This window comes from Podarcis raffonei, chromosome 11, assembly GCF_027172205.1.
Source record: "Podarcis raffonei isolate rPodRaf1 chromosome 11, rPodRaf1.pri, whole genome shotgun sequence".
NCBI lineage: Eukaryota > Metazoa > Chordata > Lepidosauria > Squamata > Lacertidae > Podarcis > Podarcis raffonei.
The window spans coordinates 14,270,800-14,287,417 of record NC_070612.1 but is presented as its reverse complement, the minus strand read 5'-3'; the positions used below and the strand labels follow the sequence as shown (position 1 = coordinate 14,287,417).

The 16,618-nt window shown below is 41.5% G+C and overlaps 1 protein-coding gene across 5 annotated transcripts in view; it reads right to left on the bottom strand.

Moving 5' to 3' along the window:
- WDR7 (WD repeat domain 7) overlaps positions 1-16,618 on the bottom strand; it is a 220,620-nt gene that overhangs the window by 46,010 nt on the left and 157,992 nt on the right. For all 5 annotated transcript variants that reach the window (XM_053407606.1, XM_053407607.1, XM_053407608.1 and 2 more), the window contains 3 exons: positions 16,119-16,236; positions 13,544-13,693; positions 11,904-11,986 (listed from right to left, as the gene is read on the bottom strand). In XM_053407606.1, coding sequence (XP_053263581.1) covers positions 11,904-11,986; positions 13,544-13,693; positions 16,119-16,236 — 351 coding nt within the window. The remainder of the gene's footprint in view (positions 1-11,903; positions 11,987-13,543; positions 13,694-16,118; positions 16,237-16,618) is intronic.

Genomic DNA, 16,618 nt, shown 5'->3' with positions numbered 1-16,618 from the left:
CCAAAACAAATATTTTCAATTACACTTGTACGTAAGGAGTACAAGTTGTCTTTTTACAATTAACTGGCTTGACTCCTTGATTCATAACATGACTTCCTGCTATTCTTGAATGTACTTAGTAGTTCCTTATTCTAAATATCTGTAATCAGTTGTTAAATCTGTGGAGAAACATTCTGGTTGTCATTTTAATTTTAATCTAAGCTAAGCCTAGTGATGGTCTGGGAACCTCCTTTTTTCATGTAATTTATAAAAACATCCCATTCTTATTCTCTCCTTTGAGTGATTTCTTATTGAGTCAATAAGTTTAGCTAATTCTAGATATTCACTTAATTTTAAGAGCCATTCTTCCTTTGTTGGTATTGTATTACATTTCCAGTGTTTCACTATCACGATCCTAGCGGCCGTGATTGCGTATAAAAAGACTCTTTTGTTATCTTTTGGGATGTCCGTAGTGAAAATTCTTAATTAAAAAAGTTCTGTATGTGTATGTGTCTAATCATTTTTTTAATTTCTTCATAGATCATGTCCCAGAATGTTTTTATTCTGGGGCACGTCTACCACATGTGGAAAAAATTCCCCTCTTTTTGATTACACTTCCACCATTTATTACTGTTTTTTTTTTTTAGCCAATTTTGCTGGTGTCATATACCCCCGGTACATCATCTTTAGGAGGTTTTCTTTAATCGTATGCCGTGAATCTAATATCGTGTTTCCAAAGGTTTTCCCGTTTTTCTAGCTCTATATTGTATCCAAAATCCTGTGCCCATTTTACCATTACATCTTTGACCTCTTCATCTTTTAGATGCCTATTTAATAATAATTTATACATTTTAGACAGATTTTATATTATTATTTGAGAGGAGTTCTTTATCTAGTTCAGAAATTATCTTGTAAAATCCATTTTCCCTTTCATCAGGTTTGAAAATTCCATTGAGTTGATGATATTGTAGCCAACTTACGCTGATATGTTTTAATGTGTCACAGTCCTTTAGTCTTAGTTGGTTATCTCGTTCTTCTAATAATTTTTTATATGTCAGCCAATTGCTACTCATGTTTTTCCTTTTAACCGCCATTGCCTCCATTGGTGATATCCACCACGGGGTTTTTGGCTCTAACAATTTTTTATTTCTCTCCCACACCTCGAATATTGCCTTTCTAACAATATGGTTTTTGAAACCCTTATGTATTTTCGCTTTTTCATAACCCAGATAACCATGCCATCCTACTACGTTATCCATACTACGTTATCTAACAGGTTGGCATTCTTTAAAAGCATCCAGTCTTTTAACCATACTAAACATGCAGCTTCAAAGTATAACCTAAAGTCTGGCAATGCAAATCCACCCCTTTCTTTTAAGTCCGTTAATAATTTGAATTTGATGCTGGGTTTCTTGTCTTGCCATATGTACCTCGCCAGGAACCTATGCCATTCTTTAAAGCAACTAATTCCATTTATAATCGGGATGGTTTGGGGAAAAAACAAAACATATTTGGGAGGACTACCATTTTAACTGTCAATATTCTCCCAGTTTAACAATCCCATTTTATCCTACCAACAACCCTTTAAGGCACATGAGGTTGAAAGTGCAATATAATAATAATAATAATAATAATAATAATAATAATAATAATTCCCCAGCCACTCTGGGCAGCTTCCAACAAAATATTAAAAATACAATAAAACATCAGACATTTAAAAACTTCCCTAAACAGGGCTGCCTTCAGGTGTCTTCTAAACGTCAGACAGTTGTTTATTTCCTTGACATCTGATGGAAGGGCATTCCACAGGGTGGGCACCACAACTGAGAAGGCCCTCTGCCTGGTTCCTTGTAACTTTTGCTTCTCGGTATGAGGGAACCACCAGAAGACCCTCGGTGCTGGACCTCAGTGTCTGGGCAGAATGATGTGGGTGGAGACACTCCTTCAGGTATACTGGGCTGAGGCCATTTAGGGCTTTCAAGGTCTGCACCAACACTCTGAATTGTGCTTGGAAGCATACTGGGAGCCAATGACGCCAAGACAGGTGTTATGTGGTCTCGGCGGCCGCTCCCAGTTACCAGTCTAGCTGCCACATTCTGGAATAATTCGCCTAAGATCACCTAACAAGTTTTGTGGCTGGGCAGGTATTTGAACCCAGGTCTCTCTGGTCAAACTCTGCAAGCTGCACTGCAATGTCAACCATTAGGAGCAGTGCTATTTTTCTAGAAAAAGAGGTGCCGGAACTAACCATGAACACCTCCCTCGTTCTCTTAGAATGGCAATGGCACCTACCCTAAGAGGTGCTGGAACTGAGTTCCTGTGAGTTCTGGCTAAAAAAACCCCTGTGTGCTTTTGTTTTTCTGTGATACACTCCTTTTGCAAGGGTAAGCCCATTCGAATGTGGATATATGCACAACTCTGACTACAATCGAGGAATAACAAGCATATGCAGCACCAAAGACCCAAGCAAGCGAAAAAAACATTATTCGTGTCAGCACACAGTTCCATATTTCTGACTTCACTGTGAGAGGAAATGGGAGCTAGGATACAGCTTCCATATGGAGGTTAGATACAATATTTTTTGCCTCCCTCATTCTTTTCACATGCAACTGATAACAGCTGGATTACTGCTGATGGTTTAACTAGGTGGTGATCTGCTGATCAAATGCTGATCATTGGTTTATTGATTGCCTGCTACAGTTTTCTGCACTGAAGGCCTGATTTGCCACTATATGAAGGGATTTCCCCTCCTGCCACCACAGCACAGAAGCAGGTAGGTGATTTCTGTCTGTTCTTGCATGGCACTGTGTAGGCGATGCTAACATTAACTGCACCTGCTTACATTGGAATTCCAAAATCTCTTCTCTTGGAAGAGGGATAGATAGATATAGAAGAGTACAGTGGTACCTCGGGTTAAGTACTTAATTTGTTCCAGAGGTCCGTTCTTAACCTGAAACTGTTCTTAACCTGAAGCACCACTTTAGCTAATGGGGCCTCCCGCTGCTGCCGCACCGCCAGAGCACGATTTCTGTTCTCATCCTGAAGCAAAGTTCTTAACCTGAAGCACTATTTCTGGGTTAGCGTAGTCTGTAACCTGAAGCGTATGTAACCTGAAGCGTATGTAACCCGAGGTACCACAGTATTGCAAACAGCCCCAACCAACCTTCTTTCCAGGAAAGATGGTACGAGGGAGAAACAAATTCCTGATGAAAACAAGAATATGATGAGGAAAGAATAGATTATAATGCAAATATTGGCATCTTTTATTTTTCAGCTGCAGTGGGGGGCAAAACACAATGCAGTACTGAAAAGGCGATTCTGAAGAGCAAGGAGGTTTTAGTCTATGGAATTCTGATGCCTGAGGCACAGAAGGATGTCCATAATTATTTAATATGGCTGAACAAAACACAGACAACAAAAATGAAAAGGATTCTAAGATGTTGCTTTGCTGAAGTTTGTTTTTTTGTACAACAATAGATTAGGGAGAAAGCAACAGGTGGCTCTGTGCTTTCTTGATTGGGATTGAGTAGAATTTGGGGAGCATAATTTCATACACAGTTTGCACCAGCAAAGACTTCTGTGCACAGGAATGCAGTTTCGCTCTAATGCAGCCTTGCACAATTTGTGACACTACCAAGCTAAATGCAACGAAGAGTAACCTATAAGGGAATATAAAACTGGGGGCAATTTTGTAGGGCTGTGTTAACAGTTAACCTTGCATTCTGGACGTTTGCAATTTCTCTCGCAAAAAGGCAGTGGGTTGTTAATGATGACACGACAAAGTGACACCCAAGAACCACTGAGGTTCTTGATTTCTGATCCTTCTTCATGGCAATGGTCCAGCACACAGAGATCTACTTGGGATATATCAGCACTATAAGTTTCTACCAGTTTCATACTCGTTTAATTTGAGGAGAGTGTATTTTAATGGTGCTAGTCTTTTAATCTGTTGTTTTATCTTTCTGTGTGTATCTGTAGGTTTTAAGATTTTATAATTCTCTATTTTGTTCTGAGCCAGGCTTCCTTAACCTCGGCCCTCCAGATGTTTTGAGACTACAATTCCCATCATCCCTGACCACTGGTGCTGCTAACTAGGGATCATGGGAGTTGTAGGCCAAAAATATCTGGAGGGCCGAGGTTGAGGAAGCCTGTTCTAAACCATCCTGGAAATATTTATACTGAAGGATAGAATATCAATTCATGCAGTTGAAATAAACACCCCTTAAAGCTTTTGCTACTTGCATGGGATTTCAAAAACAGTATGGCAATATTCACATGCAATACTAAGTCAAACATCCTGGCATAATAAGCAAAGCATGCACCAGCATGCAGCCCCCTGGCTCCTCCCTCCATGTGCATGGCTGAACATGCTGGGATCCAGCACTTAACAGTATCTTCCTATTACGTGTGAACTTGAAAACTATGGTTTGTGACTTCAGAATGAACCAGGATAGCAAGTCCTGATTTAAAGTTGGCTTGATATTCTGGCTTGGTTTGAACCAGGCTGGGTTTGCACGTAATAGAAAGTTATGGTTAAATGATGAATCCTAACTTTGTCAGTCACGTTCACAAAGGAAGAAGCAAAGTGGTTGCAAAGGACCTGAGTGCCGCTCCGGAATCTCCCAGCTTATTAAATCAGGGTTTCTGGCTTAGTATGAATTCAGTCTGTGTTTCTGTGTGCACAATCCCCTGACAATTTGCAATAGCTGGTGCAGAGGCCTGTTCTTCTGCATCACCACCACTGAGGTCTTACATGCTGGTGTTTTTTTTTTACTGGTGTTACTCTATATCAATATTTTTATTTTTGTAAGAAAACAGTATAACTGAAAATGCTTCTTGACAGAATAATGAAGGGAAGGAAATGTGGCTTGCCCAACATCAGACAATCAAGATGGGAAACAGAATCGTTTACAACTACAACAACAAAAATATTAGTAGAGTCAATACAGAAGAATATTCCTCAGAGAACAGAAACAAAAATATTTTTCTAGCTGGTTTCCCAAAATTTCATTCTTACATATTGTCAGGGAACTGACATCGGAGCGAGAGGCGAAGGGGAGGCTCCCAGATGATGCTGGCGAAGGACCCAGCAGCAGGGGGAGAAACAGCTCAGTAGAGGGGGAAGCAAATCAGCGCAACACCAGGGATAAAGGGGGGCAGATGGGGGAATCGGAGAGAGGGCTCCAGGACTCTTCACTGGACATCAGTGAGGAGAGCACAGGTCCTCCGCTACCCACGCCCTCCCTGCGCAGGAGACTCCCGCGCAGTGAGAGGAGGAGTCAAACAGCTTTTATGTTGGAAGAGGTTTAAGAAACGCCCACTGACGGATTCTGCCAGCGACTGAGGCAGCCACGATGAGAGAGGGCTGTGCAGTCAGAAAGGTTTAACAAGGCAAATTAGCCTAGAAAGGCACCAGTTTACGCACGAGTAACTCATACCCATTACACACACATATATTTTTAAAGCTAGTTGACCACTAAATTTATAAGAACTTTTAAAATATAATACATAAATTAAAAACACACTGTCTTGAGAGTATTTAAAAATATTTGCTCCAAGCATTCAGATGGTGTGCATGCAATGGTACTAATAATAGATGATCCATTTTCTTTGACATGCTTTTACTGAAATGTGGAATATCTATTTACGTATTTGCCACTCTCCATCTTAAGTCTTCTTAAAGTATGATAGATTTTATCTCATAATGCCAACTTTCCAGTTATAGACATTCAGAGTAAGTTTATCTTAGCTAATTTCACTTATTCTAAACATGTCTATCTTGGACAAGATTTTAGCTTAACATGAATGATTTTGATAGGTTTGATAGATTGCTGATTTGTCATATCAGTAATTGTAGTTAATGCAATTATTTGATTTAAATTATATCTGGAATTGTCAATTACGTTGTGAATGCTTGGTCATGTTCAGTCATTGGTGATCTAATTATTGCATTGTAATGGCAAATTGGCTAAGCAATAAATCTGAAATTCATACATCTATACTTAAGAGGTTCCATAGAATTTGTGTTTTGTGAACTGTCACAGTTTCAATGTTGACATATGATATGACTGTTTGAGAAGGACAGGCCATGGCAAATAAATTCACATAGTGAAGGGAAATGTTTGCACTTGTTTTGAATAATCAACCTCAAGGTGATGTTGGGACACAGGCACTCTTTCCTTTGGTATAAATAAGCTGTTTGCTTAACACCTATTTTATCTGGAATAAAATAAGCCACGACTCAAGCCATTCTATGGTAATTCTTTCAAGTCATTGTCTATTTTTACAAATAAATAGAGGGGGAAACTAGGCAATGCTTATTTAAAGAGTGAATAAGATTGGATTCCAAATATTTACAATAACCCGAGTGCAACCATAAGTGAACACTTAGGTTCACACTTCTGTACTCCCTCGAGAAGCAGCCTTTTGTTGGCTACAGATGCTGCCAAGTGCTGGCAAGAGGAAATGGGGATGTGCAGAAATCAGTGCACACAGCTAAAGATGCCTAGGGAATCTCACACAGAAATCTCTCTTCTCACCACCCTGTTAAACTGGAGCTCTAAAACAGAGGTCAGAAGGAGGTCTTCATGGTGGGGGGCGGGGTATGCTGTGGACTTGCATTCTCCCTATCAGACTGGCTGCTGATGCTTTTGTTGACTCTAGGAGATGAGGTTGGGCAGCCTGACCAAACTCAGGTATTGGATCCTGGAGACCTGATCTGAAAGATTCAAGCAATAAGAACTGGGCATATAAGTGGAAACCTGAAGCACACCTTCTGTTACGTTTGATTCACTTTTTCACGATGACCTTTAAGGTCAGAATTCCTGGTGTTTTCCCTCTCCTCTGGCTTCTTCTCTGTCACCATGGGCATTCCCAATCCCCTCACTTCAGTTTTCTAGGAATCGACTTTCTCTCTTCATTGAGTTGCATTTTGTTTCCTGTTTCCTCTCCATCTGCCTCCCCCTCCCTGTCCCAAAACAACTATAGCACTTGTATTTTTATTTAGTTAATATACAAATCATTTATAAGCCACTTTTTTAAAAAACCTCTAAGCGGTGTACAATATAAAAACAATGTCATCAAAACAAAAACACAACATGAAACCAAAGCAACAGTCAAAATAAAAAACCACACGGAACAAATAAACAACAGGAAATTGGGGGGGTTCAGAAACATAAATCAAGGTCAGAGCTCAGGGAAAGTCTGGAGAAACCAAGGATGTATTAGAATAAACACCTCTACTGATACTCCATCAATATTCTTTTCAATGATTCTTCAGCTGTAGCTCCTCACTGAATTTTAATCCCAAATATCAAACAACTACAGTTCAGTGATACCAGTCCTTTTAAAGGAAGGCTCATGGTAATGATTGTATTGAAGATTTTGCTGAATTAAGGCCTAAACAAGAGGAGGCCTTGCTATTCCTAACATTTTCAAAATGTCAAAAACTACATTACCCTATGCCTAACACAATTTCTACTACTATTCTATTGTTTCAGCTTGCAGGATCCCTGTCTGGCATTTTAATGGCACATACAGTAGTCAGAATACAAGATTAGCCAAAATATCAGAAGATATCGGTCTGAATAAAACACTGTCAATAGATACTGGATTTGACCCACAGAGTTCTGTGCAACAAATGATTCAAGAAAGCTGATGAAGATGCATATCCCTATATGATTTACGTTACAGATTAAATGGGACATCCCCACTGCTACTTGTGGGAAAGCCGATGTGGATTACATTGGCTGACTGTCCTCTTGATATGCACTGCAATCCTGAAGCCCAGTTAGATAATAATAGCAATTAATATGAAATATGAGGCTCACCACCACTGAAGCATACATACAAGAGTTACAAAAACAGAGTGAAAATGTAGATGCTCCAAATCAGGTCTGCAATGTGCAGACTTTTAAAACTATAAGGTGTAGGCCACAGTTTTAGCAAGGCGCCTAATTTATGCTTGCTAAAATGAGATGCTCGCCCTTATTAAGATCCAGGAATTGAGCTTCCTTGAGTTTAAACTAATTTACTTCTCAATGCGGCTGAACTGCTTTGCAATTTAACTTTTTTTGCTTTGATCTGCAAAGGATGCTCCAGGGCAGCCTTAGTTCTGGTAAACAACATTGCATGGGAATCTTCATTGAACATGAAGTTGACCAGAACAAAGGCAAAGTCTAAAAGATTATTGAAATTTCAAATAAAAGGAGGGGAGAAGATTAGTCTGCAAACCAGTAATTTCTTTGTGTGTGCAGGGTGGAGGTTGGGGAGGGCTACTAAGAAAGGGGGTTGTCCCTTCCAAGTAGCCCCACCCCACCCCACCCCATAACTACTTCTCCAACAGTTTGCCTTCTTCCAGGGCCAACTTGTAATAGAAGAATGGAAGAGGAAAGGCAAATTGTCAGGGTGGCCACAAATATTCGTTGATCTGTCAGTTCTAATATAACAGACAGATCTAATAAATCTGCATGTGAGAGTACCACTGTATTGATCAAAGCATATTCTCTTTGTTTCTGGATTTTGTACATGGGTGACATTAGGCATCACCGTGAAAGAGACATTTCCTCCATGCATTAAGGAACACCTTTTCTAAGCCAATACTTTGGATCTGGTCGTTGTGCTGGAGTTGGGAAGGTTTACCAGGATTGGATGAATCCTTTTTGGCTTCACTCAGGCCCAGGAAGTGGATCACAGCTTGCCTGCGTATTTGGCCAATATCTGGCATGCTGCAATGCCGGTCCTGCCCCTTTGTTTAAAGAAGGTAGATTTCCATGGGGCGCCCCCCGAAAAGGGGGTGGTAGGCCAAATAAGTTTGGGAACTTCTGGTCTAAAAGATGCTTACTGAGTGATCTGCTTTAGCTGTGGCAGGAACCATGTCTGAAGGAAAAGAGTCTCTAAGATCTATGTTTCAACACAGGGATCGTCATGAGGGGTCTTCTCGCAGAGAGAGGGGTCACAAGTAAGTGATGTCTGGGCATGACAGATGGGGAAGGGGATGTCAGGGTCTGTGAGCAGAGGAGCACGTGACCACCAACCTACTTTGAACATGAGGACCATGATAGGTCCCCTCCCCCCGACTCATGCTAACATGAAGACTATAGGTCAGTCAAACACCAGGACCCTCAAAGACCTTTGTGGCAGAAAGCAAAAAGGACAGTGGATCTTAACAACAAATCCTATTGGAATGGCTTTTGTTCTTATTGGAGTATTGCCTTTAGTGTTCTTGCCTCCAGCGCCCCTCCCTTGCTGAAAAGAAGACAATAGAATTGTCATTAGTCTCCACACTTTACTTAGGAGACAGCTGTTATCATGGCTTATAATAACAAAAAATAACAACTCAGCTGGGGGCGGAATATGCCTTGATATTGTTCGAACTGACAGCACTATATGATCACAACAGGTATGCAATTGAACATTTAATCAGTATAGCAGGAAGATCATTATCATATTAAAATATTTAGTAAGAGGATCATGTCAAAAGTTTCCACTTGGATTCCTTCCAGAGTTACAAAGCAAAGTCATATTAAAAAAAATCTCTCCTGGTCTGAAAGCTAATCTGTACTGTCATTAGCACAATGCTGTATCATTTTTATAGGAGCCATAATTACATACAATAAGATATAATACATGCTATTTAACACAATTTAAAAGGCAATGTGTCTCTATTAAACATGCCTCCAGGATAGAGAGTTTTCTCACATTAATTCCAACTTGTCCTTGCCTTTGCATTTTAAGTATGTGATGCAGAGCAGATTTTCAGTAGCGCACCCTATAAGAATTGCCGTTCCTCTTTTTGCTTTCACAGCGTGCTACACTGAAATCACTACCTGTGCTCTTTTATTTAACAGATCTATAACCCACTTTGAAAATTAAAAAATATTCCCAAAAACAGCTTAGAAAATACGCATCAAAATACAGACAATATTAGCCTAATCATCTGCTCTAAAATACTGCTCAAAAGCTAGCATTGTCATGAGAAACCTGCATAGCCTAAATATTGTTGCATGGCGCCCCAATCTTTGAGTGGTGTGAGATTCTAGGGGTTCCAGGCGCTTACCCAAGGTTCCTGTTTCCTTTTCGAATGACGGAGAAGAAGAAGAGTTTGGATTTGATATTCCACTTTATCACTACCCTAAGGAGTCTCAAAGCGGCTAACATTCTCCTTCCTCCCCCACAACAAACACTCTGTGAGGTGAGTGAGGCTGAGAGACTTGAGAGAAGTGTGACTAGCCCAAGGTCACCTAGCAGCTGTTTGTGGAGGAGCGGGGAATCGAACCCGGGTCACCAGATTACAAGTCCATTGCTCCAACCACTACACCACACTGGCTCTCTGTCCACCACACTGTGGTGTCTTCATGATATGTGGTTTATTTACACATATATACAACTTGAGCCTATGACGGAGGGATCCACAGCATTAATGCCCCAAGAGGGCCTTGTTCCCCCATAGCCACAGCCTTGGATTTAAACAAAAATCAAACATTGCTCTGTCTCTGTCTTCCCAGCTTGCTGCTTTGCTTCTAGCTCACATCAGTCCAACCTCTCTTCTCAACTCTGCCTTTTTCTTCTTCTAACTACCTTCCAGTTGACGGAGGGCCACCCATTTGCTGGCTCGTACAAAGTCAATTCCTCTGCTCTCCTTAATGGCCCACCAGTTCACCAGGAAGGTATCTTGGCTATTCAAGGAAGTGACAGGGCTGTTTGAAACTATCAAGGGATAAGGCCTGTCTGATTCTTCCTGCAACTGAGATCCATATCTGAGGGACCACAGCTCGAAAGACCCTATTCTATGTGCCCAACAGTCTGATAGTCTTGGCAAGTGGACACCTATCAAAACCTCTAAAGCAGATCTTCAGGAGAAATAGAACTTTAACACTGAAGATACACATGGCGGCATGGTTCTTACAATTGGATTTTCACATCAACTCTGGTTGGGCAGCAAACCTGCCATGGGCCCTATGGAGATCATAGAATGGGAAGGTGTGGGCTGTATGGCCATGTATCAATGTCTCTTGTGGATGCAATCTTGAAGCCATTGCTTTTCCTCACTGCTGGCACTGTTTTTCTTGAATGTTTTCTACCCTGAAGATGCCAGAGTGAAGACAGAAAAACCTGCTTTCCCCCCCTGCACTCACTCCAATCTGGATTATGCCATGTGGAGGGCATAATAGCCACTGCTACCCAAACCATAAGAACAGGTAGTAGAAAAAGGAGGGCATGGTTTTCTGAAATGATCCTTCACCATGCCCAAAAGTTGTTGGGAATCTGAGGTGAGATACCCACTCAGCGGAAGTTGCCCCTAGTTTCAGTCACCACACAGAGGCAACTTAAGGTCCAAAATAGTTGACTACTGCAGAAGATAATGCTTCAGTTATACCATGCCGGACGTGGATTTATACATACAGCTTGTAGGCTTTGCAGATACAGACACACACATATATACAAGAACAAAGTATTTCTGCTGCTCCAGCACTTCCAAGATGTAACACAGACTTCAATTCACTTCACAAGATTCACTGACTGACTAATGAACTGACATGCCTTAATTATTTATATAGATGGTACTGAGCTGTTTCCATAGCAACTGGCTTGGCTGACCATGCACCTGTTGGCTTATCTCAGACACGGAGTGATTTGTGCCCATGAAGGAAATTAACACCTTCCTTCATGTCCCATTCCTCCAACAAAAGTCGGCACATTATGAGCTATTCCAAAGAACTTTCAGCTTAGTACTAACCATGAGCTTCTGTCCATGATTTTGGTTTAGATAGGAGTCAATGTAAATTGATCCAAACCCTGTAACTTTCCTAGGACAGACTATTCATTTGCCTAATGCCAATAAATTATAGTAACAGGAAGGGATAGGAATTATAACAGCTGCAAAACCTGCTCATCACCAGTCTCTTTTCAATTTGTGACCCTACCTGCAGATAGCTGGAAAGCACTCTTGAAGTCCTTTTTTCTTGACTAATGAACCTTCAAGACAGTACATGATGATGTCCATAACCTATAAGTAAATTTTAAAACAAATGTTAAGTATACAAAAAAAAAAAAAAAGATTTGTAAGGAAAATACTAGGCTTAGGAAGGATCAACTGACAAGCTGGAATGTGTGCAGAGGTGGGTGACCAAGATGATTAGGAGTCTGGAAACCAAGCCTTATGAGGAATGGTTGAGGGAGTTGGGGATGTTTAGCCTGGAGAAGAACAAACTGAGAGGAGGTATGATGGTCGTCTTCAACTGTATGGAGCAAGCTTGTTTTCTGCTGCTTCAGAGGGCATGACTTGAACCAATGGACAAGAAAAAGAGATTCCAACTTTTTAAAAGGAGCTCAGCTCAACCCCACTACCCACAACACTAGAATGGGCTGGTCTGGTTGGCAGGATGGCCCCTTTGGGGAGATAATCTGAAGAAAGGCTTTCGCCTGCACAGCTAGCAGGAGGTGCCAACCCAAGCACCATAAATGCCCTCCAGGAATCCCTGCGGAACAATAAAATCCCCCAAACCAAAAATACAGCAGCATATTTTGAAACATCTTTAGAATCAGGAATACCGTCCCTCTTCAGTCTCCCTCTTGCGAAGGCAGTCTCTTGACTCACAAAATACTATGTGTCACACCCAGATTCTGCCTTACGCAATCATAGAAAACCTACTACTCATTCAGCACCACTCATTCCATTCTACTGCCACACCTCCACCCAATCACTCCAACATCTCCCACTCAGTCACCAACTACTGTAACCAGTCACTCCTTCCACTCAACAAAAATCAGCTACAAAGCCCGTTTTACCTGCCACCTTCTCCTTGCCCCACTGCATATCCTTTCTGTGGCTTGAGTTCATTGATTATCCATCTACTGTCCCCTCTTCTCTACCATCCCTGCTTTCTGCCATCTCCCCTTTTTTTGAGTTGATTCTACTCTGGACACCCTTTACCATCTTCTGAACTAGTTCATGAAGTGTATGCAAAACGACCTGCGTACATTGCTATGGGTAACACAAGGAGGCCAGGTTGAAGAAGCCTCCAGGAAATGACTTGTCCCGCCTCTCTAGCTCATTATCTTGTTTTTCCAAACTGTTTGGGGGACAGTGGTATGTGTTTTGTATCAAGCGCTGTGATGACTGCCAAAGAAACGTGGCTTCTCCAGACTGATGCTAGAAGTACTGCAAGGTGAATGGGCTCACCACGCTATAGCAGTAGTAAGTACAAGTTATCAAGTGGAGTCTTCATGTGATAGGCATACAGTCAACATTAGGCCAGTATTTTGGCTGGGGCTGAATTTTTTGACTGAGTCTTTCCCAACCCCCCATCCAGAGATTGAATCAGGGATCTTTTAAATGCAAAGCATCTTCTCTATCATGAAATACCTCCTCGAAGTGCTTTGCAAAGGCTTTGATTTATTTTACCAGCTGGTGAGCCAATGAAAACGTACTTGTCTTTTCTTCTAAAAAAATAACCAGGTCAAACATAGGCACAAACGCCTTCAGCACCTTGAAAGGCCTGCGCAAATGTCATTGAATTGCCCAACAAGAAACACAAACATGGCTCATAGAAGATGGCCTTACCTCTACAAGGAGATCCACAACATCCATAGGCATTTTTTCAATAAGTATTTCAATAACTCTCAGAATTTCTCCTTTGGCCCGAGCCAACGTACTGGTATGAATATTCTGCTGAGATTGAGTATTTGCTTGGAGAGCAGTGTGCCTGTGCACCTGTGAAAAACAGTAGGATTGTTAGGGATGCTTACATTCAAAATTTTCCCTGGATTTTTGGCTTCCACATTGCTGGTCCTTGTGTGCTATGGGGCACCAATGTCTTCCCTTTTTGATATCCATCCTTGGCCCTGCCTGCTACTCACAGGACATTTGCTGAAGTCTTACAGGTTAGCAAGGCACATAGATCTAAAACACCATGCAAAAAGAAATCTCAATGGGATTGCATGCACTGTAATTCAGTGAATCCCCACATGCACTAAGGACTGCTGGTAGCTGGGGGAGAGGGGACGGGGGGAACAATCTAGAAACTGTGGCAAACACAGTATTCTCTAATTCAGTAACTATATTTCTCTCTATAAACTTATCAGAGTTAAAATGGAAGGCAGGTGTAACAGAACGAAGGACAGAGTCATCCCACTGAACACTAATGAAAGAGAATGGGGATGGAGGACATCTGCTTGTATCTGTAGATTATATGTATTATGTCTATGAAACTCAAGCAATTAATACATTTAACCCTTTCCGCTGGATTCTCACTTTATTTCCTGGCAATAAAGTCACAGCTATGTTTACTAGCACAGGACTTTACTGATTTTCTTTCTTAAAGAAAAAAGTACTAGGAAAGCTCTAATTGGTAGTGATTATTTCTCCTAAGTGCTCATAATGAGTATCAGTGGGTTCTTCCTTATGACTTCCTCCTTCGCAAAGTACATGGGGCGAATGAGGATGTTCACAATGCTAACAGTCCTGACTCTGGATAAACTGATCAGGAATAAGTCTCACGCTTGGTGCATAATTGGCAACCAGGTCAAAACGACAGCTCGCAACTCAGGATGAATTCTCAAGCTGAGTCAGTATGGATTAGTAAACACCGTACTTTTACGTGTATAAGACTACCTTTTTTTACTGTAAAATAATGTTCAAAATCAGGGCTCGTCCTATACACGGGTAGTACAGAGGGGGGATGGGCGAATGGTTGCAGCCGCGAGCAGGAGGTTGTCAGCGGCGACTAGGTGTGTGATTGGTAGCTGCGGCAAGGGCTGCTTTGGATTGGCTGCTGTTGCGGCAATTGTGTTGGTGATTGGTGGCTGTGGCAAGGGCTGCTTTGGATTGGCTGCTACTTTGTTCAGTGGATTGGTGATTGGTGGCTGCGGCAAGGGCTGCTGTGGATTGGCTTCCACTGCGTCAATTGTGCTTGCGCTTGCCAACTATTGGTGGCTATCGGGCAGACGCTTTGTCACGTCTGGTGAGCTCCACAACTCTGGGCCATCTCCCCCATTTTCTCAATTTGGAGTCCCCCAAAATATACATGGGGCGTCTTATAGACGGAAAAATACGGTACTTTGCGTGTACCGTACTGGCAAGCTTCCTCACACAGACAGGGTGGCTCTGAGAATATGTACAGAGGGACAATGAGCAATGGAGTGGCAAAAGCCACTGGGAAGGCAGTGTGATGGGAAGGAGAGCTTATCCCTTCACTCCCAATAGGGACATTCCTTTTTTTTTAATTGAAAGTTTTCAACATAAAATACAATAAACGTCAAACTAGTCTAAAAACAAAGAATAACAAAAAACCAAAATAAGACTGAAGAAAAATCAAGAAATAGAGAGACAGAAAAGATAAAGAAGGAAGAAAAAGAATATATACAAAGGCCCTTCATTCCATATATATCATATCCTTCATCCATACTCAGAAAGGTAGACCCTCCCAGCTCCTACCTGAGAGCCTGTTTCTTCTTAATAGGGACTTGCCTTCTAAGGCTCTGACCCATGCAAGGGATGGCAGGGGGGCTCTCCATTCCAATTGCAGTGTGGGGGGGTAAAGCATCGCCCCCCCTGCATGCTGCCTTGCAAGTAAAAAATGCCTCCCCCCACATTTCCACCAGTGCAGGGTGGGGAAGCAGACATGAAACTGCATGCTATATACTAAGCAAATGTCTAGTTTGGCTCTAAGTCACAGTGCAGTGTTACCAAGCAATGATTAAATATATGACAGTGTTCTGTTTCTGAGTACAGTTGACAATATTGTCATCAGCTCAGAGCCCGAGGCCCAAATAAATATACACATGAAATTACTCTGCAGATTACTTTATGGATTCGGAGCCCGACTGAAGCACTGTCTGGTTGTTTTCCACCCCTCTTTATACACACATATATAATGTGTGTGTCCAAAACACACACATGCAAAAACTCATGTACATATTGCACTTGTATGCCAGTACACACAATAAAATATACTAACACTATACATATATGTATATGTATATGTATATATATATATATGTATATGTATACACACACACACACACACATATATCTGTATATATGGTGAAAGCCCAGATGTTTCTTGTTGTTAAACAAGGAAGCAATTGTTCCTTCTGAAGTGGAGCACAGCGAGCCCTGGAAAAGTTCTTTTGCTCACCTCCTTGGCAATAGTTGTTATGAAGGCGGGTGGTCTGGCCGTGGCAATGAGCGAGAGAGCGTGTCGTGCAGAGCGGGCGGAGTCAGCTGCTGGACTCAGAGGCAGCCCCATTGTGATGCTAATCAGAGATCAGACAAAGAGAGAAGGGAGGGGGCAAAAGAGGAAGAAAAGAAGCATTAGAAATATAGAGTGAAAAGATTAGACACAGCTTATAATGTCAGTTCAAGGTCAACGGGAGCACTCAAACAGTTAGAATATAATGGACTTCCAACAATGAGGAGTGATTAGGAGTCAGGGTGTTCGAGCATCTAATACAAAATCAAATAATTAACCGTGAAGATTGAAAACAGTATGTGCATCTGTCCAAAGTGTTAAAAAGGCCTTGTTAACAAATTATCTGGCCGTAGTACTGAATACATATCAAGAACCCGGGCCAACACAAATGTACAGTGTCATGCAAAAGAACTGTACAGTTTTATTTCTTGGCAAAAGTTTTAGAG